Raw genomic sequence first — 27,750 nt, forward strand, 5'->3', positions numbered from 1 at the left:
GCTTGATAATTACACCCATGGAAGAGGTGGAATTTCTCTTATAACATTATATTTGTTATAGATTGCTGTAAAGTATATAATGAAAAAAAAAATAAGTACTGTAAACCAACTTTTATTCGCGACGACTTTATTTCGCGATTTACCGGGGGCAAACTAGTTGCGATGATTACTTTTCGCGATCAAGCCTTTTTTTTATCTGTTGTTAATAGAAAGAGAGACTTTAAGGACCGGTTCGCGGCGAGAAATATTCACAATGATGAGGCTCTCGCGAACCTCACGAAAATTTCTCGCACGCGAATAAAAGTTGGTTTACAGTATTTTCTTGATTTAACATTTTTTTAATATGGATACTGCAATACTCTTACATTTTTTGGGATTGTGTAATTTAAAAGTTAAAAGACATAGTTTTTTTTAAATTTTAAAATTTCACTTAAACTAGAAATCTGACCAGTCAGCAAGGGTCCCGCTGAGGGGTAGAAATATAAGGGTGCAGATTAGGGCATGAGAATTTTACTTGATTCCAAAAAATTTCAAAATATATAAAGAATAAGCAATAGCAACTGCTAAATATCCAACAATCTGTAAATAGTATCCCTGTATTTACATAAGGCAGTAAAAAACATCATATCTATAATAACTCAATTAAATGTATATAATATTTAAAAATGAATGAAGCATGTGTTTTCTAAAATGCCAGCCTTCAGTGAATGCAAATACCACCCAGGATTTACCTTAAAGGTGCTTAGACACAGATTTGAAGTTTATATTTTCTCAATTTTTCTGTATAATATCACAACTTATATGTTGCTATAGCATTTCACAAGAAAATAAAATTAAAAACTTAATTAATCTGGAAATTATTGAAACTACGAATTTCGGGAGGTGTTTGATTAACACATCCTTGCACTTTCACAATTTTTAACTTTATCCTTAATACTTAAGAAAAGTAGCAATTTTGTTGTGTATCAATGAATAATATTACATCTATAATCCAGAAAATGCAGATTAAAAATGTGCAAAAGCAAAACCCACTCACTTAAGTATTGTCAGCCTGTGCTCAGTATTGTGTAGTTGTGTACAGAGTTTAACAAATTGAATACACCCGTGAAACGTAAACTGTTTTTGTAAACAGGGCACGAGCTCTGTTGTTATTAATGTTTACGTTTCACCGGGTGTGTTCAATTGTTAAACTCTGCACACACCACTGAGCACGGACTGACAATACTGGTGAGAGGATTTCGCTTTCTACATTTCTACTCTGAAATTTCTGCATTATAGTTTAAATATTTTTCATTAATAAAAAATAAAATTGCTACTTTTCTAAAGTAATAAGGATAATGTTAAAATTGTGAAAGTGCAAGGATGTGTCTATCAAACGCGTCCAGAAATTCGAAGTTTCAATAACTTCCAGATTAAATAAGATTTTTATCAAATTTTCGTATGAAATGCTATAGCAACATATAAGTCATGAAATTATACAAAAAATTTGAGTAAATATTAATTTCAAATCTGTGTCTTAGCACCTTTAACTTCAAAACAAATATCAGTTGCAGACAAAGGTGTTAATTAATCTTAAAGTGACAGAAAGATAACCCTCTAAAATATTCTGCAAACCAGCAAGATAATCAAACACAAGAGGCCCAAGGGCCTTAACAGTCACCTGAGTATAATAAAACAATTTAGAGGATCCATAGAGTATAAAATGAACTGAAAGGTGAAGCTTTGTTGCCCAAAAGCAAGAAAAATAGGGTGATCAGGATCAACAAAATAATTAGACTAGTGTTCATTAACAGTACATAAATTAGGTTCTAATCTGTTCCCTATTTATCACTCTCACCAGACAGACTTATAATCAGTGCTTCTGTACTCTTTTAATTCCTTGTTGAAATCTCTTACATTGGCCTCTCTTGGTCTTTGATGAACATTTAATAAGACAAGTTATTTTTGTCTCATTTTTATTTATCTGTTACTTACAAGTCTACCTGATCATTAAAACTATGAAAGTACTTTTTGGATTATACAATAAAAATTCTTGCATAATTCTCTTATTCTATTAACCTTCCAAGTACATTATTTACAGTGATTAATTATCACAAGTAAATGGCAAAGGGGAATAACTCCTCTCAGTAGAATACAAATTAATAGAGCCCTGGCCTGGACCAGAACACTTGACCAAATGGTTCTGATGTTCAAAAATCTGGTAAAAATACCCTTCCTTATTAAAACTTTTACTCTTTTTGCCTCTGATATGCCCAGGTGCAGAGAAGATTTTTAAAGCATTAATGCATTTTCACTATATAATAAATAGAGCCCCGCCCTAATATCAGAACCTCTGATCCAGGGGTCATGAAATTCACAATTTTGGAAGAGGCATCCTTGCTTATCATAACCATGTATTTGTTTAAATAAGACCCAGGAGAAAAGAAGATTTTCAAAGAAATAATGCACTTTCACTATATGATTTATATAGCCCCGCCCTAGCACCAGAACCCCTGACCCTGGAGCTATGAATTTCACAATTTCGGTAGAGTCACCCTTGCTTATCATAACTATGTATTTAAGAGCCCTCTATACACTGCACACTAGAGAGTTCTGATTTTGTTGTATGTTTATGCAGATAGAGTGATCTGCTCTTTGATCAAGAATAAAATAAATTGAAATTGACAGTTTATTACTTAATTTGTGATCAAATCAAGCATTCATAACACTTTAATAGGCCAAGATGAATAGATAGAACACTTCATTTGCAGGTATTTTGCCCACTTAAGTAAACAACAGTGATTTATGTTCAGTACTTCATTGTCTTTGAACATTTTTCCTGGGGGTAAATGCAAAGCACCCTTTATTGAAAATGTGATAGATAAGCTCAATATTTACACCTTTACACATTATAATTTTCTAAATGTCCAAAAAATATTTTCCTCTAGTATAGAGGGTCCTTAATTTGTTTAAATAATACCCAGGAGTAGAGAAGAAGATTTTCAAAGAAATAATGCACTTTCACTATATGATCTATATAGCCCCACCCTAGCACCAGAACCCCTGACCCTGGGGTCATGAATTTCACAATTTTGGTAGAGTCACCCTTGCTTATCATAACTATGTATTTAATTTGTTTAAATAATACCCAGGAGAAGAGAAGAAGATTTTCAAAGAAATAATACACTTTCACTATATGATCTATATAGCCCTGCTCTAGCATCAGAACCCCTGACCCTGGGGTCATGAATTTCACAATTTTGGTAGAGTCACCCTTGCTTATCACAACTATGTATTCAATTTGTTTCAATAATACCCAGGAGTAGAGAAGAAGATTTTTTAAGAAAAAATGCACTTTCACTATATGATCTATATAGCCCCACCCTAGCACCAGAACCCCTGACCCTGGGGCCATGAATTTCACAATTTTGGTATAGTCACTCTTGCTTATCACAACTATGTATTCAATTTGTTTTAATAATACCCAGGAGTAGAGAAGATTTTTTAAGAAATAATGCACTTTCACTATATGATCTATATAGCCCCACCCTAGCACCAGAACCCCTGACCCTGGGGTCATGAATTTCACAATTTTGGTAGAGTCACCCTTGCTTATCATAACTATGTATTCAATTTGTTTCAATAATACCCAGGAGTAGAGAAGAAGATTTTCAAAGAAATAATGCACTTTCACTATATGATCTACAGACCCTGAAACGTGCTACTACCCCAATAAAGCGTGTAACTTTCGTGCGCTTTTTGTTTCGTGCAAACCGTGTAGCGTTTCGTGTAAACCGTGCAGCGTTTCGTGCAAACCGTGTAGCGTTTCGTGTAAACCGTGCAGCGTTTCGTGTAAGCTCCAAAGCGTTTCGTGCAAACCGTGTAGCGAGCGTGCGAGAAGCGTGTGAGAAACGTGCGACTTTCGTGTAAGAACCGTGTGAGAAACGTGCGACTTTCGTGCAAGAATCGTGTGAGAAACGTGTACGATTCATTCGGAAGTCATTTCATTTTAAATATGGCTATCGATGGGTCAGGATGTCAAATAGTGTTGTTTATAGCTAATATTATTCGGAGATATTATACTGGATGTATTTTAAGAGTGAAATTAAAAAAAAAAGTATGAGAACAACAAAATAAAATTACACGGTATTGTATATTTAATTTGTTTTTCTTTATTTTTTCTCTCAAAAATAAAAATGGACAGGAAATTTATTCAAATTAATTATATGTAATTACAGTGTTTGTGCAACATTTTTAATGAATTGATTTTAATGCACAATCGGAGTGATCATATCTTTTTTATTTTATTTTCCAAAGAAAGCAACAAACGAAATTTCAAACGAAATTTTATCAGGTCTCCGCTCTTGTCTATTTATTACCAGATTGTATCAAATAATTTTAATCAAAACTGTGTGTCATTAATAGTCTTCTAACACAAAGCATTGGTTTATTAATAATTGAAAAATATGAGTATAATTCACATGCATTTACGAACGCAGGATTAGAAATTACCGAGGGGGGGGGGGGGGCGCATTTCAAAAACGCAAGCTTTAAATTTCAATATTTGTCGGTACCGGGTGTTAAAAAGCATAATTGACTTTGTTTTGTATAAAGAAATAAATACTTAATTTATATGGTGCATCGGATGCACCACTTAAAATAAATCTTCAACTTCCCATTTGCAATGTGCGAATGTGATCAAGGTCATTTACGACAGCAACCATGGGCTCCACGAGCAGGGAATTGAAAACTTGTTCTACTTTTATCTTTTATCAATCATGTCTAAAATACACCCGAGAATAACGATTGAGTTTAAATTTGTGATATTAAATGCTTATTTTTTGTTTGTTTTTTTTTATATTTAATTGGTACACATAATACCCGTGGATTTTATTTTTAATCGACCCGAATTTCCGTGATCAGTGGATTGTTCGGCAGTCACAATATAAAAGAGTTTAGAAATAAATTATAAATAACAATTACATATCAGTTGTCTTATAAATCAGGCAGCTTTAATTTGTATTTTTTAAAATATTGGAGTTTTCATGTAATGTACTTGGACATGTATACACGAATATTGCATGATAAGTTGTGCCGTGACTTTTTGTAAATTACATAAAATTTCCCCTCTACCGAGTTTTATAATGAAGGAATTTACAAGGTGATGGGTACATGTATATTGTTGTCATTTTAGGTACATGTAGAGAGAGATAATTATCCTTTATATCCCCTACCCGCGGGTTTTTCTTCCATTCTTCCATATAGAATTCTAATGTTAAATTAAACTCTATGATAAAACGTTTAAATGTTAAAACTACCATTTGGTATAAAATGTTTTATTTTATTAAATCTCGCTGGAGACATGAATATTCTTAAGCACAGTTACTTGTTTTTTTAATAATTTTTTCCCGATAGTATAATTACTGAAATGACTGCCGGTGGTCTTTAGCCATGTCAGATTTACAGATACACAAGTAAGATCTCGGTAATCCCCCCCCCCCCCTTCTCGCTCCCGACCAAAAGAGAGACGGAAAGAAAATGCATCTTCTTTTCTGCAATGTACTTATTAATTCTGCATATTAAAGAGGTGAACCTGACGTAATTAAATAAAATAAATTAACTGCTAAATCATAAGAAAATCGATCCGTTCACGGAAATAAACACAGTATAATATTTATTAAAATTAATTACTAAAGTTAGATTTCGCTAATAAACGAGTTTTTAATATAATACTTAAAAAAATTTATGCCGAAAGAAATAATGAGGGGCAAATATAAATCTTTCTCTTGCAGTGTAAAATTTAGAGAAAAAAGGATGTACACTGACGATGTTGGGCATATCACCTTAAAACAAGTGGATTACAAACAGAAAGAAAATCATGAATTATTAACTACCTAACTTTGAATATTTCTATCAGTTTATAAACATGTAGTACAGGAGTAGCGAGTTTTAATTTAAATCGTACTGTGAAAGATTGCGACTCTTAATTAATCTATATTTAACCCGTAAAAAAATAATGCCCGAGAGATTCCGAATAGAAAATCCAGATCGAGGCCAAAGCGTGCGAGAATCGTGTACAAAGCGTGTGAGAAACGTGTACAAAGCGTTTCGTGCAGCCTTTCGTGTAAACCGTGCAGCCTTTCGTGCAAAGCGTTTCGTGTAAACCGTGTAGCGTTTCGTGCAAACCGTGTAGCGTTTCGTGTAAACCTGCAGCGTTTCGTGCAAACCGTGTAGCGAGCGTGTACCGTTCGTGCAGCGTGCGTGTGGGGTAGTAGCACGTTTCAGGGTCTGTATATAGCCCCGCCCTAGCACCAGAACCCCTGACCCTGGGGCCATGAATTTCACAATTTTGGTAGAGGGCTCAATGCCTATTACAATCATGCCAACAGTTTGACTGCTTGATGTCCAGGAGTACAGAAGAAGATTTTTAAAGACTGCATTAATTTTGATGGTTTTGGCCCCACCCCTCAGGCCCCAGGGGGGCAGGGGCTACGAATTTCACAATTTTTGTTCCCCTTCACCCATAGATGCTATATGCCAAAATTGGTTGAAATTGGTTTGCTGGTTCCAGAGAAGAAGTTGAAAATGTTCAAAAGTTTACAACCGACGGACGACGCACGACGATGGACGAAAAGAGATAGCAATAGGTCACCTGAGTGACTCAGGTGACCCAACAAGGGATTAATTATACTGCTCTCTCAACCTTTTCTTCTAAGTTTACAATAAGAACTTTTTCAGCAATGATAGAATGAGGTTATTATCTGAATACCTGTTAAAATAGTTAATATTCTTGAATTTACATAAGGCAGAAAAAAAGAAAAACTAGAAATATGTCCATAGGACATGAATGCCCCGCCGAGGGTATATTAGTAATGCAACATTTTAACACAAATTGAGAAAAAGTGAGGTCAAGGTCAAAGGAAAGGTCAAGGTCAAAAAAATGTTGATGCAGTTGAAAAGGTTACATCAGTATGTATTAGCATATGAAGTTTGATGAAAATATAATGAATGGTTTCTTTAAAAATGAGCTAAACACTAATTTAAGAAAAGTGAGGTCAAGGTCAAAGAAAAGGTCAAGGTCAAAATATATTGATGCAGTTGAATAGCTCTTATCGGTATGTATCAGCATATGAAGTTTGACACTAATTAAAGAAAAGTGAGGTCAAGGTCAGAGGAAAGGTCAAGGTCAAAAAATGTTGATGCAGTTGAAAAGGTTACATCAGTATGTATCAGGATATGAAGTTTGTTAAAAATATCTTGAATGGTTTCATTAAAACTGAGCTTAACACTAATTTAAGGAAAGTGAGGTCAAGGTCAAAGAAAAGGTCAAGGTCAAAAAAATGTTGATGCAATTGAATAGCATACATCAGTATGTATCAACATATGAAGTTTGATTACACTACCTTGAATGATATCTTTAAAACTGAGCTAAACACCAATTTAAGAAAAGTGAGGTCAAGGTCAAAAGTAAGGTCAAGGTCAAAAAATGTTGATGCAGTTGAATAGCTTACATCAGTATGTATCAACATATGAAGTTTGATTAACACTTTCTTGAATGGTATCTTTAAAAATGAGCTAAACACTAATTTAAGAAAAGTGAGGTCAAGGTCAAAAGAAAGGTCAAGGTCAAAAAATGTTGATGCAGTTGAATAGCTTACGTCAGTAGGTATCAACATATGAAGTTTCATGACACTATCTTGAATGGTATCTTTAAAACTGAGCTAAACACTAATTTAAGAAAAGTGAGGTCAAGGTCAAAGGAAAGGTCAAGGTCAAAAAATATTGATGCAGTTGCATAGCCCTCATCAATATCTATCAGCATATGAAGTTTGATAAAAATATCTTGGATAGTTTCTTTGAAACTGAGCTTTGAACAGAGCTAAACGCAAAGTGTGACGGAAGGACAGACGGAAGGACGGAAGGACGGAAGGACAGAAGGACGGAAGGACGGAAGACGGACATGACAAACACTATATGCCCCAGCCATATTCATGGCGGGGCATAAAAAAGAAAAAAGAAAATAATAAAAATGATATCTTTATCTATATATCTTGTTTTCAGAATTCAATAAAATCATAACTCATTGTGTATTTTAACAAAATAAACTATGAACATTATTTAAATCCACATTTCAGAGAATGTAAACATCATTCAGAATTGACCTTAACTTCAAAACAAACTCATTTGCAGACAGAGGTGTTAATTAATCTCAATGTGGCAGATAAAGATAAATGCTTTCGATTTTCTTCAAGAGGAAAGTTAATTAATCCCAAGAGACTCATTGCAGCCTTTCATATAGTTTAAAATAGGAACATTCTCAGCAGTTATCTCTCTTTGCCCATTCACTCTTATATAAAGTTAAGGAAATATACCCCACCACCCCAGCTCCAAACTAGATGACATAGAGAACCAAACTTAGCATCAAAATATGTCTTACTGCCTATTCTGAACCAACATACCAAATTTGAACTTAATTGGTCAACCCTAAAAAAAGTTATTAGAAAAAAAACAGAAAATTTGTGGATGGAAGAATGACAGACGGACTGACAGACGGACAGACAGACAGACAGACAGAGTGATTACTATAGAGCACCCGCAAATCCTTGTGGGGCCCTAATTAAAGGTCACAAATGACCTTGAAGTAGGGTGCAACATAGGGATGTGCGATTTTATGGATATACTGGTTTATCGTGATTTTTAATTGCATGATACGTATCATGATATGGAGACTAAATTATTTTTTATTTGTTCAATCTTTTAAATTATAATTCCAGGAACTGTAAAAAATGTTGAAAATGGTAAAAGAACGGCATCCTAGCATCCAGAATTGCTTGATATTAAATAAATTTAAAAAAATGAAACAAGAGGCCCAAGGGCCTTAACGGTCACCTGAGTATAATACAACACTAAAGGATCCATGGAAGTATAAAACAAAATTAACTGATAGACGAAGCAATGTTGCCCAAGAATTTCAAACATAGGTAATCAAAGATTACAAAGCTCACCTTGACAAATGTTATCTATAAGTAAGGCAAATCTCACACCACATTTTTTTCTAGTTAGTGTAAATCCCAAGATCAATATCCATGCAAGTTTGGTTTAAGTAGGACTTATAGTTACTTGGAAAAAGACCTGCTCCAAAACTTTAACCTGGTCACTCATCTGGAAAATCAAGGTCAGATCCAGCATCCGAAGCAAGTGTGGTAGTGTCCATCCCTAGATGCATCATCCATGCAAGTTTGGTTCAGGTAGGGCTTATAGTTATTTGGGAGTGGACTTGCTCCTAAAACTTTAACCGGGACACCGACGTCGGGGGTATAGCATGAGCTCATCTTGACTTCGTCCAAGTGAGCTAAAAATCTGGTAAAAATACCCTTGCTTATTGTAATGTGCTAGACCCGATTGATCTCCTTTGGATCATACTTGGTTTTTCCAAGTCTTACAGGGATGATAATGAATGCAAAATATACAAAGAACACTTGCCTATTGTATAAGGTACTCAATATATACAGATATTTTTTTGTCACTTGCCTAGTGCTACAATTCAGTGCACACAGACTTGGGTATATATACAACGTGGTTATTTGCCACTTGTCACTAATTACAATAAGTCACTCTGGCTCTCTGTGATTCTTTGTTCACTTTGATAAAGTATAAAACAACATCCAGTCTCCTGTCAACCACAACTCCTCTACAAGTGACACTAACTTAGATCACCACAGAGTATACATACTGCGTACAATTACAACTTTTGCTAAATATATAAATAATCTTTATGTCAATCTTTTATACTGCTTTCCAGGCAAGAATCTGACTTTGAGCATACTTTGCTCATTTAAACTAAACATTCATTTTTATTTTGTTTCTGTATATATATATATAACATTCTTTCTTGTATTCTCATTCAATCAAATAACCTGTTAATTAAATTATATACAAGGATTTCTTGATTAATAATACTTAGCAAAGGGGAGTAACTCTCATTTGCTTCACATCACAATTGTGTACTCTGCCTCCTAGATACCCAACAAAAGATAAATTTACTTATAATTAAATTTAATACATGTATTTACATTGATATTATTGTATTTAGCTTGTTTGCTTAGTACTCAGGGGCAGAGGAGAAGTTTTTCAAAACATTAATGCATTTTGCTAATTAATCAATAGAACCCACCCAAGCTCAAGAACCCCTGACCCAGGGGCCATGAAATTCAAAATTTTGGAAGAGGCATCCTTTCTCATCATAACTATGTATTTAGTTTGTTTTAATTAATACCAAGGGGCAGAGGAGGAGATTTTCAAAGCATTAATTTATTTTCAGTATATAATAAATAAGCCCCCCCCCCCCAACATGGAACCCCTGACCTAGGGGCCATGAAATTCACAATTTTGGAAGAGACACTCTTGCTCATCAGAACTATGTACTTAGTTCATCAGCTCAATACCCAGGAGCAGAGAAGATTTTCAAAGCATTAATTTATTTTCAATATATAGAAAAAAAGCCCCCCCCCCCCCCCCCCCCACATGGAACCCCTCACCAAGAGGGGCCATGAAATTCACAATTTCGGAAGAGACACTCTTGCTCATCATAACTATGTACTTAATTCATCGGCTTAATACCCAGGAGAGAGGAGAAGATTTTCAAAGAATTAATGCATTTTCACTATATATTCATTAGAGCCCCGCCCTAACACCAGAACCCCTGACCCAGGGGCCATGAAATTCACAATTTTGGAAGAGGCACTCTTGCTCATCATAACTATGTACTTCATTCATCGGCTTAATACCCAGGAGCAGAGGAGAAGATTTTCAAAGAATTAATGCATTTTCACTACATCATCATTAGAGCCCCGCCCTAACACCAGAACCCCTGACCCTGGGGCCATGAAATTCACAATTTTGGAAGAGGCACCCTTGCTCATCATAACTATGTACTTCATTCATCGGCTTAATACCCAGGAGCAGAGGAGAAGATTTTTAAAGAATTAACGCATTTTCACTACATAATCATTAGAGCCCCACCCTAGCACCAGAACCCCTGACCCTGGGGCCATGAATTTCACAATTTTGGTAGAGGGCTCAATGCCTATTACAATCATGCCAACAGTTTGACTGCTTGATGTCCAGGAGTAAAGAAGAAGATTTTTAAAGACTGCATTAATTTTGATGGTTTTAGCCCCACCCCTCAGGCACCAGGGGGGCAGGGGCCATGAATTTCACAATTTTTACTCCCCTTCACCTATAGATGCTATATGCCAAATTTGGTTAAAATTGGTTCAGTGGTTCAGAAGAAGCTAAAAATGTTTAAAAGTTTATGACCGATTGACGACGAACGACGAACCACGTACGACGAACGACGACAGACAAAAACAGATAGCAATAGTCACCTGAGTGACTCAGGTGACCTAAAAAGTTATGTTTTTCCAGCATATCACTCAGGGGCATGATGGAATCAAGTTATTTTTTAAAATAACTTTTTTAGGTTACTGCACTTATTCATTACTAAACAAAGAAATAACTCATTTGAGTTAATTCTTAAAATGTAAAATGCCTATCAATTTTGCCAAAAAAATCAATATTTTGAGTTTGCTGCTGATTTAAGATGACGTAAGGCTGAGAAAGTTGTAAATATATGTACTTCTTTTAATAGACTCAACAGACTTCATATCTCCTGAGCATATATGATGATATTTACCAAAATATCATGATATTTTTCAGGGGAAAATAATTCCATTTCATGAACATTTCAGATGTCAATTACACAACTTCTGCCAATTTTGCCAACAGTGAGACTAATTTTCCTAAAATCCTTGGATATTACAGTACAATCTCTATGTCTTGCATTTTTTGTGCAAAGCTGTAGATTTTTGTGCAAGAGTTCTAAAGTGATGTTGATTAAGGTTGAAATAACTGATACAAGTTATGATTTGTTGAATTTCAACTTGTTAAATCTTAAAGATAGATTACTTTTACTGTCATGAACCTTTTCCATGTACTTAATAACCCAAGTACAGCATGAATAAAGCTTTTCAGATACCAGTAGGTTTAAAACAATGAATAGTAAAGTATCAATAACTGGAATAAGTTACTGAAGAAAAGCATAATCAGGGAAAGATAACCCAAAATAATAACATTTAATAACTTAAAAATAACTTGTTTCCATGATGCCCTTAACTGATATTTCGGAAAAATTAGGAATACAGGTAACTCTCGATACCTCAAAGTCTGTGGGACTGACGAAAAATTTCGAGAGATCAAGCATTCGAGTGTTCAAGAGTCCGGAATTTTCCAGATTTGTTGACAGGTTTTAAAATTAGTCTTACTGGATGTAATGATTTTCATGCAGTGCTAACCTCTTACATGTGGTTTTTATTAAACAATGATATTTTTTCGTAATTTAGATGAATATTTCATTAAACTGAGTAAAGCAAAAAATGTACATCTTCATTTCATATATATTTATTTATTCTTTGTAATACGGACATCATACTACACATTCGTTACATAAAAATTACATTTTACAGCGTCATACATAGCACTGAATATTCCAAACATGATCATTGAACGCAATTCTGTATTTGTCTAATACTCGTCGTACTGACATTGAGGCTGTTTCTGCTTTTTTCATATTTTGTTTAACTTTGACACTGACTCGAAATTAAAATTAAATTAGTATTTCGTTTTTTAACCGACTACTACTTTTCACTACACTGCGTTTCTAAATTATCGTAAGACAGTCGTTGATAAATATTTAAACAGCATATAGGCTAAATATGATTAATTATAAACCAATTATCACCTCGCAGCATAAGTGTTACCTGAATAAACATCTCGTTCCTCAAGACCTGTGACTTCTGCCTGGGGCCATTTAAATGTCCAGGTAGAGGTGCTAATTATATAACCTTGTATACACATAGCCACTTCGAGGTATCGAGGGTAAATTCCAATAGAATATGCATAACGGGACCACATTTTGACTTCGAGGGATCAAGGGTTTTGAGAGATCAAGAATTCGAAAAATCAAGAGTAAATTTGGTTAGTTATGTAGGGGAAAAATTCGGAACCGGAGACTCACTTCGAGCGATCAAGAACTTTGAGAGGTCGAAGTTCAAGCCATCAAGAGTTACCTGTATTCATTTAAAATCATTATAAAAATTGCTTGTAAAAAATCATGTTATTATCATGAAATTTTGGGAAAAAATCATAATATATCGCGATACAAAATTTTTGGCGATACCCATCCCTAGTGCAACACACATTCTACCTGATGCATTAAATGGCCAAGTTTGATGATTCTAGGTTTAATAATTTTCTAGTTGTGAGCCGGACAGGATTTTTTCATATTTGGACATAGCATCTTAATTCCCCAATTAAACGAGACTTACCTTGGTAAAAGTCGAAGTTTGATTGGAATTTTATGAGTCACATAAACACTGAAGGGATCAGATGAGATGCGTACTTCGAGCCCGATACGTCAGTCTTGAAAGGAAGGGATTGTGCATTTCCGAACAGATTACATCATTTAATAAAAATTACCATAGATATTCATTAAAACATCCCTTCCTCAAGGGTGGGTACTACATCAAGACAACATTGTGGCGGGCATCTGATCCCTTCAGTGTTTATGTGACTCATAAAATTCCAATCAAACTTCGACTTTTACCAAGGTAAGTCTTGTTTAATTGGGGAATTTTATTACGTCACAACACTTCCGGAATCATATGAGACTTTAAAGCAAAAATGCACAAGCCCGCTGATGAAGTACAAAATTTTTTATTTTTGCAAAAGTTAATGCAACAAAACACCTCAACTCAACACTGCAGAATGAAACTGCGATTGTACAATTCTCTTATCATAAAATTTTCCAAAAGTTCCAGCATTACTCCACCCTGCAACTTTCAAAATGTCATCAACAGGTACAGAAGCATATTTAGCTTTGGACACTGCAGCACTTCTAACACTATGACTTGAAAACTTTTTAGTGTCAATACCTGCCCTGGTCATAACAGTTTTAAGCCATCTTGAAATAGTATCCTTACCAATTCTGTTATGAGGCTTCACATAACTAATAAACAAAAAAGTACAGTCTTTTCTAATAATACTTGTTTTCTTCAAATATTCTTTTAACACAGTAATCACACATAATCTTCGATCTGGTGGATAAGCCTTCAATTCTACACAGTTTGTATGACACCCAGGTCTATCTTGTTTAAGAAGACCTTTATAACACAACTTATATACATTGCAACTTTTTTCAATTCCATCTATACTCAACAAATGTAAAGATTGACATCTTGCTGTAGTAGTTAATGCAATTAACATACATAATTTGAGAGATAAATCTTTCAATGATAAATATTTACATGGAGATAATTTTCTAAGTACAGACAATACACAAGAAACATCCCATATAACAGAATAGCGTGGTACACTGGGTCTCAAGTTAAAAACACCCTTTAAAAATCTAATCACAAGTGGATGCTTTCCAACTGTAAAACCATCACATGAAATTCCTAGAGCACTTAATGATGATCTTGCTGTGTTTAGCGCACTGTATCCAAGCCCTGAATCAAAAAGTTCTGTCATAAAGTCAAGGACAAAGTTTACAGGAACTTGAATTGTACTAATTTTCCTTTTATTAGTGAACGAAATCCATTTTCGAATATAGCTTGAGTATTGTTGTCTTGTCCCTGATCTCCAGGAAGCCAAGATGATGTTTGAAGCTTTTCGCGATATCTTTCGCATTTCCAAAGTTTTCCTGATAAGCGACACGCTACTAGAGTTAGTTTCTTGTGTAGTGGATGTTTCTCCCTCGAGTGAGGTAAAGACAGAATCCCCTTCGGAAGAATCACTGGAGTTCTTATCAACAAATCCATTAGCACTGGATACCAGCACTGAGTTGGCCACAGTGGAACCACAATCAAACACTCTGCTTGGTCTGTCCTCACCTTCTGTAATGTTCTGCTGATTAGACTGAAAGGAGGAAAAGCATAATAATAACCTGTCCATTGAAATGAAAATGCATTAATAAATTTTGCATCAGGATCAGGTTTCCATGAACAATATAGCTTCAACTGTTTGTTCAGCCTAGATGCAAACAGATCTAACTCTGGGAGTCCAAAAATAACAGAAATTCTGTCAAAAATTCCAACTTCTAACTTCCACTCCACAGAGTCATTAAATTCTCGAGAAAATTTATCTGCTATATTATTTTCACCAGGTACATGATCAGCAGAAATCCAGACTTTCCTATTCATACACCAAAACCAAGTTTCTTGTGATAACCTATTCAATTTTTCTGACTTTATGCCACCTATGTTATTTAAATATGCCTTTGCACATGTATTATCTGTCATTATCTTTACATGTATATCAGAAGCATCTTTACAAAAAGATTTAAGTGCCAGATATATCGCAAGAAGTTCTAAATAATTAATATGATTTTTACTTTCATCTTCATTCCATCTTCCTCCTGCACTACTTTTACCACAGACTGCTCCCCACCCTATAGTGGAAGCATCTGTCGTAATAACAATGTCTGGATTTCCATGATCTATGATTCTCTTCTGACTGTGAACATTCTCTATCCACCAAAACAACTCATTCTTAGCTTTTTCTGACAAATTTGAATTGGCATCAAAATTTCCATTATTTTTCCTCAACGCCTCTATTTTGTCCAACTCTAAATTTCTATAAAATAATGGACCATACTCTACTGCAGAAAAACTTGCCACAATAAGACCAATTACTCTAGCTAGCAGACGAATTGAACAACTTCCTTTTTTCCACACTTTCCTACATTCCTCAACAATAGTGTCTGCTCTACTTGGACTTAATGTGACAATCATTTTGACTGAGTCAATAATATTTCCAAGAAAGGTAATACATTGAGATGGTACACATACAGATTTCTTTTCATTTATGACCAAACCTAGTCTTTCCATCAAACATCTTGAATCTAATACATTTTTCGAACATTCTTCCAATGTATCACTAATCAGAAGAGAATCATCAATATACCCAACATTCAAATGACCCATAATTCTAAGAGTAGAATACACAGGTTTCATTAACTTTGTAAAAAATCTGGGAGCACAGGCAATGCCCATTGGTAAGCAGGAAAATTCAAAAAATTTTCCAAGCCAAATAAACCTTAAATATTTTCTTTGTTCCTCTGCAATTGATACTGAATAATAAGCATGTTTAAGATCTAATGATGCCATGAAACAATTTTTCTTTACTAATTTTATAGCACTTTCAAAAGAATCCATCTTGAAATGTTGGTAAGGAATGTACTTATTCAATTCTTTTAAATTCAATATCACTCTCAAATCTCCATCTTTCTTAGGTATGGTAAAAATTGGAGATAAGAACTGTCCTTCTACAAAATCACATTCCTTAATGATACCCTGTTCACAAAATTCATTTATTTGCGTGTTAATTTTTTCTATTTCAGACTTTGCAAAAACAGAATGAGGTATACTATTCTGAGATGGTAAACCTAATTCTTCATCAAATTCAATATGGCAATTTTCAACAATATCTAAGATGACCTTATCTTCTGTAATCTTTTGCCATTCAGAGGAAAATTTTTTTAATCTTCCTGCACAAAAATTTTTAATGTCTGCTTTAGATTTAGCACTTACCTCTTTATCTATTTGTTGGAGCTGTGCTCCCCTTTCAAGTTTTTTGAGCTCTCTTTAGAGGTAGAGCTGTTTGACCATCGACCCCAACTACTAGTAGATCTTTGGTTCCGTGGTCTTCCTAATGCTCCTCGACCATAGGGACGTCCCCGTGCCCTAAAGAATGCCCCTGCTCGAAAATTTCCTCTGTGAAATTTTCCATGTACTTTACTACTTATTCTATTCACATCTTGAATTTCTTTCACAGATTTGGCAACATCATCTCCATATAGAAATTCTGAGAAGGGCAGAGATGGTGAACTAAGATGGTAGTACTCCCTACCTAAATCAGGTCTATGAAGTTCCTTGCGCTTAACATTAATCAGCTTGTTCGTGTGTCCCAGAAGGGCTAAAGCATCTGTAGACAAAGTTACCAAGCTCTGTAATCCTTCAATGACCTCGGAATCCATTTCATTCAGTTTATTTGCTAATTTTGTTAAGTTTACCGAGGCTTTTATCACTGCCGATTGAATTATCTGAAATTTGGCATCACAACTTCGTGTTTCTGGATTTAAAATACTCCACAAAGCTTGGTTTACTCTTGTTTTAATCAAAGCTGTACAATTTTCTGGCCTTTTAATACTTTTCAACAGTTCATTAAAGTAGTCATCATTTAGCCCCTCTCTGAACAGTTCGTTTATCATCGAGGCCAACTCCTCGTCTACATTTTCATCACAGTCTTCCTTAACTTTATACTTTACGCCCAGTTGTTTAAATCTTGACGTTTCACCGTCCTCCTTACGTTTTTTACAAGGGGGTTCACCTGAATCCCTATCACCCTCAACATCAGACAACTGGTTTATTGGAGTCATCAACAACTCTTCTTCTTCCAACTCATTAATATCACCATAATAGATATCGTTAACTCTGTTATTCATTTTCTCAATCTTCCGGTCTTGGTTATCTTGATTTTCTTTAATAGACTTCAATAAATTCATTACCTCTGTCATTCCTGGTGTAACGACAGATGAAGTCGCAATGTTACCTCCAGTAACAACTCGTTCCTCATTATTTTCCAACAAAACAGAGCTTCCACTTTCTTCATTAGTAACCTTTTTCTCAATTGACTTCTTAGAGGAACGTTTCGACGATTCATTCGTCTTAGTTTTTTCTTTTTCGGCGCGGTCCCGTTCCGACGTGACACCCGCCATTTTTTCACACTTATAGTCTCAAAACCAAAGTCACAAAATTCACCAGCAAACTGGAGAATTTTTTCTTCGTTACCGCGTAACGAATATTTAAATTAATTATATTATAACTACCACGTAGTTATATATATATGATAACTACCACGTAGTTATCTAAGTTACTAGAAACTGACACCGAGAGTCGACCACGTCCACTCTCGAAAACAAATGGAAGTACACTGACGTATCGGGCTCGAAGTACGCATCTCATATGATTCCGGAAGTGTTGTGACGTAATAAAATTAAAGGTCGAGCTACCTACTTTTAATGTGCGACACACCTTCTGCCTAAGAAGTATCAGATAACATAGTTTGATCATTCTTGGCCTAATAGTATTTAGGTTATGAGCTGGACACAAAAAAGCCAACAGATGGACATTAACGCCATAACATAATACGTCCCGTATTCAGAAGGGCGTATAAAAAGACAAAAGGTTCGACAGTTGCCATTTTGGATTCCATGGGGTGGATAAGTTCACTCACTTCTATCATCTACAGATTCACACTTGCGGTATAAAACATGCAGTAAACCAAAATGTCCTCAATACCTAGCACTGAAACTGAAGGAAGTGACATTTTCTAACTATGTAAAGTGTAGATGCGTCCCGGAAATGAGTGGAATGTCTAGAAAGGTCAGAAAATATGCTAAACTTGTTCTCTCTAGACTTTCTGTGCAATTATGGTAAGCCTCTATGCAGATCTGCTTTCATATAAATATGATCAATCATGGCTTTCCTATTCTTGAGAAGATTTTTAAAGATTTTTTTCCTATATATATCCATGTAAAATTTTGATTGCCCATAGTGGCTACACCCTACCCCCGATGGTCAGGATTTGATCAAACTTGAATCTACACTACCTATGAATGCTTCCACATAAATATGACGGATTATGGCTTTTTGTTCTTGAAAAAAGATTTTTTCCTATTTAAACCCATATAAAACTTTAATTGCCCACAGTGGCCACACTCTACCCCCAGGGGTCATGATTTGAACCAATTTGAATCTACACTATGTTAAGAAGCTTTCACATTATTTTCATCTTTTTCTGGCCAAGTGGTACTCGAGAAGACTTTAAATGATCTCACTCATTATTTACTTTTTCTTAATTATTTCCCCTTGGAAAACAGTGTGTCCCTTCATTTGAAAAAAACTTCAATTCTCTTTTCCCAAGGATACTCTGTGCCAAATTTAGTAAAAATTGGCCCTGTGGTTCTGGAAAAAATGAAGAAATTGTAAAAAGTTTATGACAATGACAGACAATGAACAAATTTTGATCAGAAAAGCTCACTTGAGCCTTTGGCTCAGGTGAACTAATAAATTGTGATCAGATAAGCTAACTTGAGCTTTCAGCTCAGGTGAGCTTAAAATATAATTGAAACTTAATCATGTTAATAATCAATGTAGCTGCTCATGCTTAGAAATCTCCCTAAAATTGGAAACTTCTCCCTAATTTTCTCTGATGGAGAAGTAAGTCTCCCTAAATTCTGGGTTGGTCCCTGTCACCACAGCTTTTGTCTTGAGTAACCTAAAAAGATTACAATTCTTACAGAGTTTGAACTGTCATCCTCTTCAGGATCCTCTAATTTCCTTTTCCTATTTGCCAAGGGCTCAGGTACGTCAGCGGCCATTTTTTAATCTACAAAATAAAACAACAATAAACTGCACTGCCTCAGTATATGATAAAACCCATCAAATATTGTTCAATTGGGCCAAAGTTTTTTTTTCGTTTGGTTTACGATTCCGCCGACCCTAATTTTCACAAATCATGAAAATAAAAATAATGTCTTTTTCCGACATATATTTCCGGGTTTTTCTCAGCTGAACTGGTGGGTTTTAAATTTTAGAATGCATCTTAGTCAAATAAGCGCCTATAAATTTATGAGACCTTTACAAACATTTAGGTGACCGTAAATAAACACGTGCAAACCAAAAATGGCGGCTCTGTCATGTAACAAGGTAATTCCTCACTGAAAGCAATGACACACACTTAAAGAACTTTTTCTGCATGGAAAAGTGAATAAAATCTTGGATAAATGATCCCTTTCTCAAATTGCAATGTCTCAATTGGCTAAATTCATACCGTAATATTGGAGAGTGTATGCCCAACCCTGATCGACCTAGCAGACACGGATACACCTATAGATAATAAGGATTTATCAGTGCCTTCTCAGGGGCCGAAGTTCGGCCCATTCCCAATTGAAAATGAGTTCAGTTTTTTCCCAATTTGGCAGTATTTTTTCTCAATTGGTGAACAATGCTTTTATTTTTAATTATCTTGGAAAAACACAAAGTAAAATTGTCAGATTGTCTGTAATTTTCATATATTTAACTCATTTAGCAAAGCTACAGTCATAACACATTTTTAAAAACACTGTAAAAACACCGCCAACTTTTAATCCGAATTTCCTCTGTTTTTCTAAAAATGATGATATTGTGAAATTATATAGATTTATTAAGTTATTTCCACCTACTCATTTGATCTGCGAGTTAATGGTAAGGACTTAAGGCATTATTTCAGATAGAAAAATATATTTTCAATGCATTAATACATATTAAAAGAGGACTTTTAGAAAATGTGTACTTCGTATAATTTTTTGCAGGAGGTTTATAATCTCCAGAAACAGATACTATAATGATCTAAATTGAAATCTCATACACACATGTACATGATGTACATGTACTACCTAAGTTGTATAAATGCTTTATACTAATTGAAGTCCATTTTACTTTTATTAGTCTATTATTCAAAATTGATTTTGTACGAATAAGATGGTCCATATTTAATTGTCATTTGGTTGCCCAAATTAGAGTTCGTGCTGAAATGTTAAATGAATTACCCCTGAGTACATGATTTAAGCAACATTTTAAAAAAAGTTTGCAATTTCATCAAATAGCCGATAATTTTTTCCCAATTCCCCAAAAATGGTGTTTCCCAAAAAAGGCTGATAAATCCATGGATAATAGTTAGGCCAATTTAGTGTTGAGAGATGCATCCTAGTTGAAGTAACGTTGACTGGTATTTCACTGGATAAATTCAAATGTGTATAAAACATTTGTTAGTTTATAGAAGTAAATTCAATATACAAATCTTTGCAAATTTCATACTCAATTGAGATTAAAGCCCTTTGAAATACTAAGTAAATAATGAGCATTGCCTACTGTGCAGGTACATAACAAACATTTAAAGAAGGACTCGATTGAGAAATTATTAGGCTTTTTTGCCGCAGGTTGAACATTAAATTTGATAGCTGCATGATCAAATTATTATAAACTTATTTCAGCGTCAATTACTTTTAATGTTGTTAAACACTTAAATTGTATTTTTCTTCAATCTAAATTTAACTTGAATTTGGATCCTTATATTTTAGTTTGTGGGGATACCAAGGTTTATAACACATCACATATCACTGAAGAGCACAAAATGTTGAACATCATGAACCAAGCACTGATTGACAAACAAAAATCAGAACTATATGTCAATGAAAATGACATTCAGTCTAAAGTTAGAAATGAATTAAAATTGAATAAAAAGAGTTATGTGATCTAGACAATAAAACTTAAAAGTACTATTGACGTGTATTATTTTTATTAAAATAAACATTGCTGGTATTTTAAAATGAAATTGTTGAATCCTAAATTATTTTTATTTTTATTTTTCGACCACCCAATGCATTTTTTTGAGACAGAAAATCGTAAACCAAAAAAAATAAAAACTTTGGCCTTAATTATCATAAACAGATTGGAATGCAAGGAAGACAATAATGTCAACCTTTGTACAAAGATTTCAATGATTTTTTTTTCCATTCTTAATGTTTGATGTGCATCTCCTAGTAGTGTGTTTATCAAGTGTAGTTATAAATTGGAACAAATAATAATTCACATAGTTCTCAACTGGATCTGTTTTTATCCTCAATTTGTAAAAGATAAGGCAACAATGGAATGGAATGGACAGAATAATGGGCCTGTAAACATGGAGAATTAAAAATCCAATTAGCCACTGCAGGGCACAGTATATGTCAATCAATATCTCTAAAAAAAAAAAAGGAAAGTAACCTAATGAAAATTGTGGGACATCCTAAATTAGTAATATACAAAATATGAAAAAAAATGAATGACAATTTTTTCCCAAAGGTCCTTCTTCCCCTTAACACACATCTACTCGTCATGTTTTTGATCTTTTTTACAAAGGAATATATAGGAATCTTTTTTTTTTTAAATCTTCTATTTGTACAACAAAGCCATTTGTTATATTGACATGGAAGCATCATCAGGTAGTTTAAAATTCAAGCCCCCCCCCCCCCCAACCCCTTGTAATCTTTTCAATACTGAACTTATTTGCACTTTTGCCTAGCTAGTGTGCTCAAGTGAGCGATGTGGCCCATGGGCCTCTTGTTTGACTCTTGACGGTGACCCTGGAGTTTGACCTATATTCAAAAAACTTTTAACATTGACCTTCAGCTGCCATACGGGGGCATCAGTGTTTTGCAAACTTTTATTTGTTTTAGAATTATTACACACCTGATGTTTTCTTTACAAATTGTATAAAAAATGACATTACTAAACCTTTGTAGAAAAAATATCAAAAGCAGAAAATTCCAACTTATTGCTACATGACCTCTTTAGCTGATTGAATGGTTAACAGACAACAATATGCAGGGTCATAAGCATTGAGTTAATTAGTAGTTTATCCCCCATTGTGGCACCTCCCTATCCCTGGGGTCATCATTTGAACAAACTTGAATCTTCACTCAAGACATATGGAGAAGCCACCACTTGCCGATGGAGAGCTGCAAATTTTGACCTATGCTCGTCACTCAGGGCCATTGAGCAGTGAGGGATCTTTTTCGTGCCAGCACCTACTGTGACACGGGACCTCGGTTTATACGGTCTCATCCGAAGGACCGGTCTCCACATCCCAAAGTGGGATTCCAACCCGCGACATAAGGATCAACTCCTTCCTCCGCGACTCTAGAGCAGACGCTCTACCACTGCGCCACACGGGCGACATTCCACTTTAGAATTTTTTTTTTTAATTACCAATCATGTATTGCCAATTTGTGTGATGCTTTTATAAATGCAACCATTCCGTTATTAAACACTTCTCTGTAAATGGGGACCTGACCTATAGGGCTGGGATTGTTTTTAGTCTTTACAAAAAGCTTGTCGATTTCCGTTATGGTAAATGACTTCAGGCTACATACATGTACTAATTTGTTTCTCATAAATCATTTTATTTCAGTACGAGATAGGAGGATCCTTTTCATTGATATTAATTATGAAGCATGATATTGTCAAAGCATTTCGAGTTTGTTATCTTCAAATTTTATTTGATATTCTTTCTTCTTTACATTTCATTGTACATTTTAATGGTAAATGTGTGTTTCTTTTTCAACAAATTTCTGTGGATATCATAAAAACATGCAATAAATGTATACAAATTATATAAATAAAATCCAAGGGAGAGAAGTTTCTGACATGTAGTCCTACTGTTTTCAAAACTTGAGATTTGAATTTAGAACATTGACTAAAAAAGTAAATTTAAAATATATTAATGTATTTAATTGTAAATATATTCAGCTCATTACAAATAATATAAGCAATACTTATACTTTCCAGTGCAAATAACCAACACTAATAATACAGACAGATTAAAAGCAATGTAATTCTCTGAATTGATTAAATTCTAAGGCATTAATATACAATAGAAATTCATCGCAGCTCATTGCAGAAAAGAATACCTGTAACGAGTAACACAGAGTGAATCATTCTTGTCCTCCAAGAAAGTGTGCCATACTGAGGTGCATTGTATAATTCCACTTGACTGTGTTTTAGGTACAATGGAATTTAGTATTATTTGCTTCCTCTTTAGTGTCTTTTATATCAAGAATGAACATGTATCAGAGATAAATATTGGAAGGAAAATACCAAGCCCCAGATATTTCTATTTTTAGTAACCATGGCAACACCATTCATCAAAATCAAAAACCGAAGTATTATGTATCTTAGTGTAGTCTACTTGTGTGCCAAGTTATAATACTGTAGGAGGAGTAGCATTTTGAAAAATTGTTTAAAGACAGACGGACAGACAGACTGACGGACGGATGATGGACACCTTATTATCGCATAAGCTCTTCTGGTCTCTGACATTAGTTAGCATATAAAGGGCTAGTCCAGTAGGTTGTTCATAATGAATAAAAATTCAATCTTATTCGAAGGAAGTCGAATGCATAAGCAATTTCTTTTGCCTGCAGTCGCCCATGTGAAAAAAAATTTTTGCACCATTAAGGAGTTCCTGTAGAATTGTAGCCCTCTCCTAAAAACATCAGATAACAAAAGAACAGGAAGGGCTACATTATTGCAGCTAATTTAGGAGGGATCTCAAACTTTTTCCATACAAAATTCAGATAATGCAGAGTTTGAGTATCTCAGATCAGGTTCAAAGATTTGATTTTTTGATTTTTGTCAGTAGGCATCTGACGTTGCTGACAATTACGCAGACACATTTCAGAATGTTTGGTTTTCAGACGAATCACATTTCCTCCTATCTGGCCATATATATATGCAAACAAAACATGAGTTTCTGGGGAAATGAGATAGCCTCAATGTTACATGGAGAGGTCACTGCACAGTGAAAAATTAACTTTTTGGTGTGCTATATCGTCACATGAAGTGATTGGCCCATATGTGTTTATGGACACTGTTAATTCACAACGATATCTGTATCTTATGAAAAACAAATTTGTTCCTGCACTTCGAATGCAAACAGCAAATATGCAAAATGTCTGGTTCATGCAAGATGGTGCAACGGCACGTATACATCTAATATTGTATCAGATTGTCTCAATGAAATCTTCGGTGGCAAGGTGATTTCCCGACGACACCCTGAAGTGAAGGATTGTGGACAACCTTGGCTTGCGCACAGTCCTGATTTGAACCATATATTCTTCAACATCAAGTAAGCATCCCAATGAAAGTGTAACCTTTCTTTTCAGACACCCTGTATTTTGTGGATGTAAATATATGTGAATAAATGTATCTTTTCAACAAATAAAGTATTTTTGACACTGTAAAGTCTATATATATATGTGTTTTGCCCAACTAGATTATTAATTTTTATAAATACCACGAAAACATAATGACATCAGAAAACAAGAGGCCCAGGGGCCACATCGCTTACCTGAGCACTGGGGCTAGGAAAAAAGAAATCAAAAGCCTGAAAGGCTTCAATGGTGTCGAACAAGAAAAACTATTTTAAAAGATCTTTTTGAATTTGAAGATGGTAATAAGTCAAGTGAGTGACTGATTTGAACAAACTTGAATCTACACCACCTGAGGATGCGTCCATTTAAATATGACCAATCATAGCTTTGCTGTTCTTGAGAAGAAAATTTTTGAAGATTTTTCCTAAATATTCCTATGTAAAACTTTGATCGTCCATTGTGGCCCCACCCTACCCCTGGGGGTCATGATTTGAACAAATTTGAATCTACACTACTTGACAATAATTCCACGAGTTTCATCTTTCCTGGCCCATTGGTTCTTGAGGAGAAGATTTTTCAATAATGCCATTAATTTTTTGCTATTTCGTAATTATCTCCCCTTGGAGGAAGGCATGACCCTTCATTTGAACAAACTTGAATCCCCTTCACCCAAGGACACTTTGTGCCAAGTTTGATTGAAATTGGCCCAGTAGTTCTGGGGAAGAAGATGAAAATGTGAAAAGTTTACGACACCGACAAGGCCAACGACAATGACAGACAACGGACAAATTTCAATCAAAAAAGCTCACTTGAGCTTTCAGCTCAGGTGAGCTAAAAATAGAAATGCTGCTATATAGGCCTATATGTACACATGCAAAGCATACAATGATTCTCTTAACAAATAACAAATGATATAAGTGTGTTTGCTCTGCTCCTGATTTGTATTGTTTAAAATGACTTTTTAGCATCACATACATGATTACCGTTTGTTATCTTCATATTTCATTTTAAAATATAGAGAATGATTGTTTTTATATGTGATTTAAACATACTTAAGTGCATAATTTACATGCATTAAGTGACATTGTTGTGTTACCCATTAATATTGTCAAGTGTGTTGCTAAAATATGCTGAGAGTAACATTATACAGTTATGAAATGGGTACTCGGGAAATAGCAAATTTATGGTTCCCTGAGGGAGGGAAATAGTTTCTTGCTGAGGGGAACCATAAATTTGCTATTTCCCGAGTACCCAATCCAGAATTGTTTTATTATACCAAAATAATCTAATGAAGATTTAATAACATAGATACTCAGACATATTTTAGGCAATATAGAGGCATTCAAATAAATCAAAATACATGTAACTAAAATTTTGTTAGATATATATCTAATGCATCAATCCTGAGGAAAATAGTAACATGTTTAAAAAACAAAATTATTTCACAGATATTTTTACAGAATTATTGTACTCGTCATTTTGCTGTAATTCCAGTATGATTTTGACATGGTTTGTCGAAATGTTTTGACGTCATTGCTAATAACATTATGTCACAGACTTGAGATTCCTTGAACCCTCCGCCCACTGAGCATTTTGATTGGTTAAAAATATTAATGAATATTAATGAAGGAGTAGTCCCAGGGAGTAGCTCTAATTTTAAAAGGAGTAGTCCTCAGATGGGAGAAGTAGTGCCTTCTCAGGGAAATAGACAGTTTTATGGTATTCATTTTATACAGAGTAATAACAGTAAAGGTATAAGGCCAAAAAAAATAATAGTCTTGTTTTCCTGCTACCAGTCTTAAAAAAATAGAGTAGGTAGGTTATGAAAATTTTTATTTTATTTTTTTATTTTATTTTTTCCAACAGCATTTTTTTGATATGAACAAATACAAGATCAAATTAAACATGTCACAGGTCAATATTGTCTTTTAAAATTAAATTTCATGTCTTTTGATGCACAACTCAAAAGGTATTTTAAGAAAGTCCGTATTTAAGACATAGAATTTCATGAAATGCTTGTTATGTTTGAATATGGAAACTGATTACAGTGACAGAATGATGAAATTCCAGATATACCCGATTTTAAACTGAAAAAAAAAAACTTTAGGGTCAGGGGCAGAAAAATAGGGTCAGTCGGGTAGCAGGAAACAAGACTATTATTTTTTTGGCCTAAGAATACAAATTGTTAAATGCTTCTAAACCAATCAGGTTTTTGTATTTAATTTGAAAGTATAATAACTGAATAATACACATAGCTCTAATGACACAAAAAAAACCCTGATGATTCAATAGTATGTCACTTAAGGACGACGGAACTAATTCGAATTTTTGCGCCAATGCGCAGAAAACCGTGCATATGCCTTGAATCAAATTGACTTAATTATGTATTGCAAAAGACAAAAATATACATTTTTAAATCTTTTAAAGATATTCAAACTTTTCCTCTCAATTCAAAAATATTGTAAAAATTTCGATTTATATTCATATGTAATTTATAAATAGATGATTTATTTGGCCAAGGTAATTTCATTGAAAATTTCCCCCAAAATGTGCCCTACACCCAAGTTTGACATGCCCCCTTGAAAAATCTAAGCTGATGATCCATTTATTTTTCGGCATAATTTGCTGGTAAATTGTCTTGTTAACATTGTCCTTTAATATGAATAAAAATTCTATAGCAGATTTTTTTCAATGATCACTCTTATACCCTACACTGGCAATATCCCATAACTTCCTATAGTAATCATCGATTTCTATCACCAACTTTTGAAACATTCCCCATTAAAAATCTACATCACCGTTAATTCACCTGAAATTTCACAATGAGTGCGCTTGACTTGTCTACACTACAAGGTTCACCTGGTGTACACTTTTCTATAATGAAGTGCAAAAGTGTACACTTTAGGCATGCACGTGATTTC

At 34.4% G+C, this 27,750-nt stretch overlaps 2 protein-coding genes across 2 annotated transcripts; both read right to left on the reverse strand.

Moving 5' to 3' along the window:
• Positions 1–14,582: 14,582 nt before the first annotated feature.
• LOC133180798 (uncharacterized) lies at positions 14,583–16,088 on the reverse strand. Its single transcript, XM_061315265.1, has one exon. The coding sequence runs from the start codon at positions 16,086–16,088 to the stop codon at positions 14,583–14,585; it is 1,506 nt and encodes a 501-aa protein (XP_061171249.1).
• Positions 16,089–16,631: 543 nt separating this feature from the next.
• LOC133180799 (uncharacterized) lies at positions 16,632–17,812 on the reverse strand. Its single transcript, XM_061315266.1, has one exon. It carries the CDS (start codon positions 17,810–17,812, stop codon positions 16,634–16,636), a length of 1,179 nt encoding a protein of 392 aa, XP_061171250.1. The 3' UTR covers positions 16,632–16,633.
• Positions 17,813–27,750: the final 9,938 nt, after the last annotated feature.

The sequence above is a fragment of the Saccostrea echinata genome, unplaced genomic scaffold, assembly GCF_033153115.1.
Source record: "Saccostrea echinata isolate AGI-Se365-2 ecotype Australia unplaced genomic scaffold, CSIRO_AGI_Sech_v1 ptg000007l, whole genome shotgun sequence".
NCBI lineage: Eukaryota > Metazoa > Mollusca > Bivalvia > Ostreida > Ostreidae > Saccostrea > Saccostrea echinata.

Excerpts from the sequence above, each read along its gene's own strand:
- LOC133180798 (XM_061315265.1), bottom strand. The coding sequence starts at position 16,088 with ATGGGCATTGCCTGTGCTCCCAGATTTTTTACAAAGTTAATGAAACCT.
- LOC133180799 (XM_061315266.1), bottom strand. The coding sequence starts at position 17,812 with ATGGCGGGTGTCACGTCGGAACGGGACCGCGCCGAAAAAGAAAAAACT.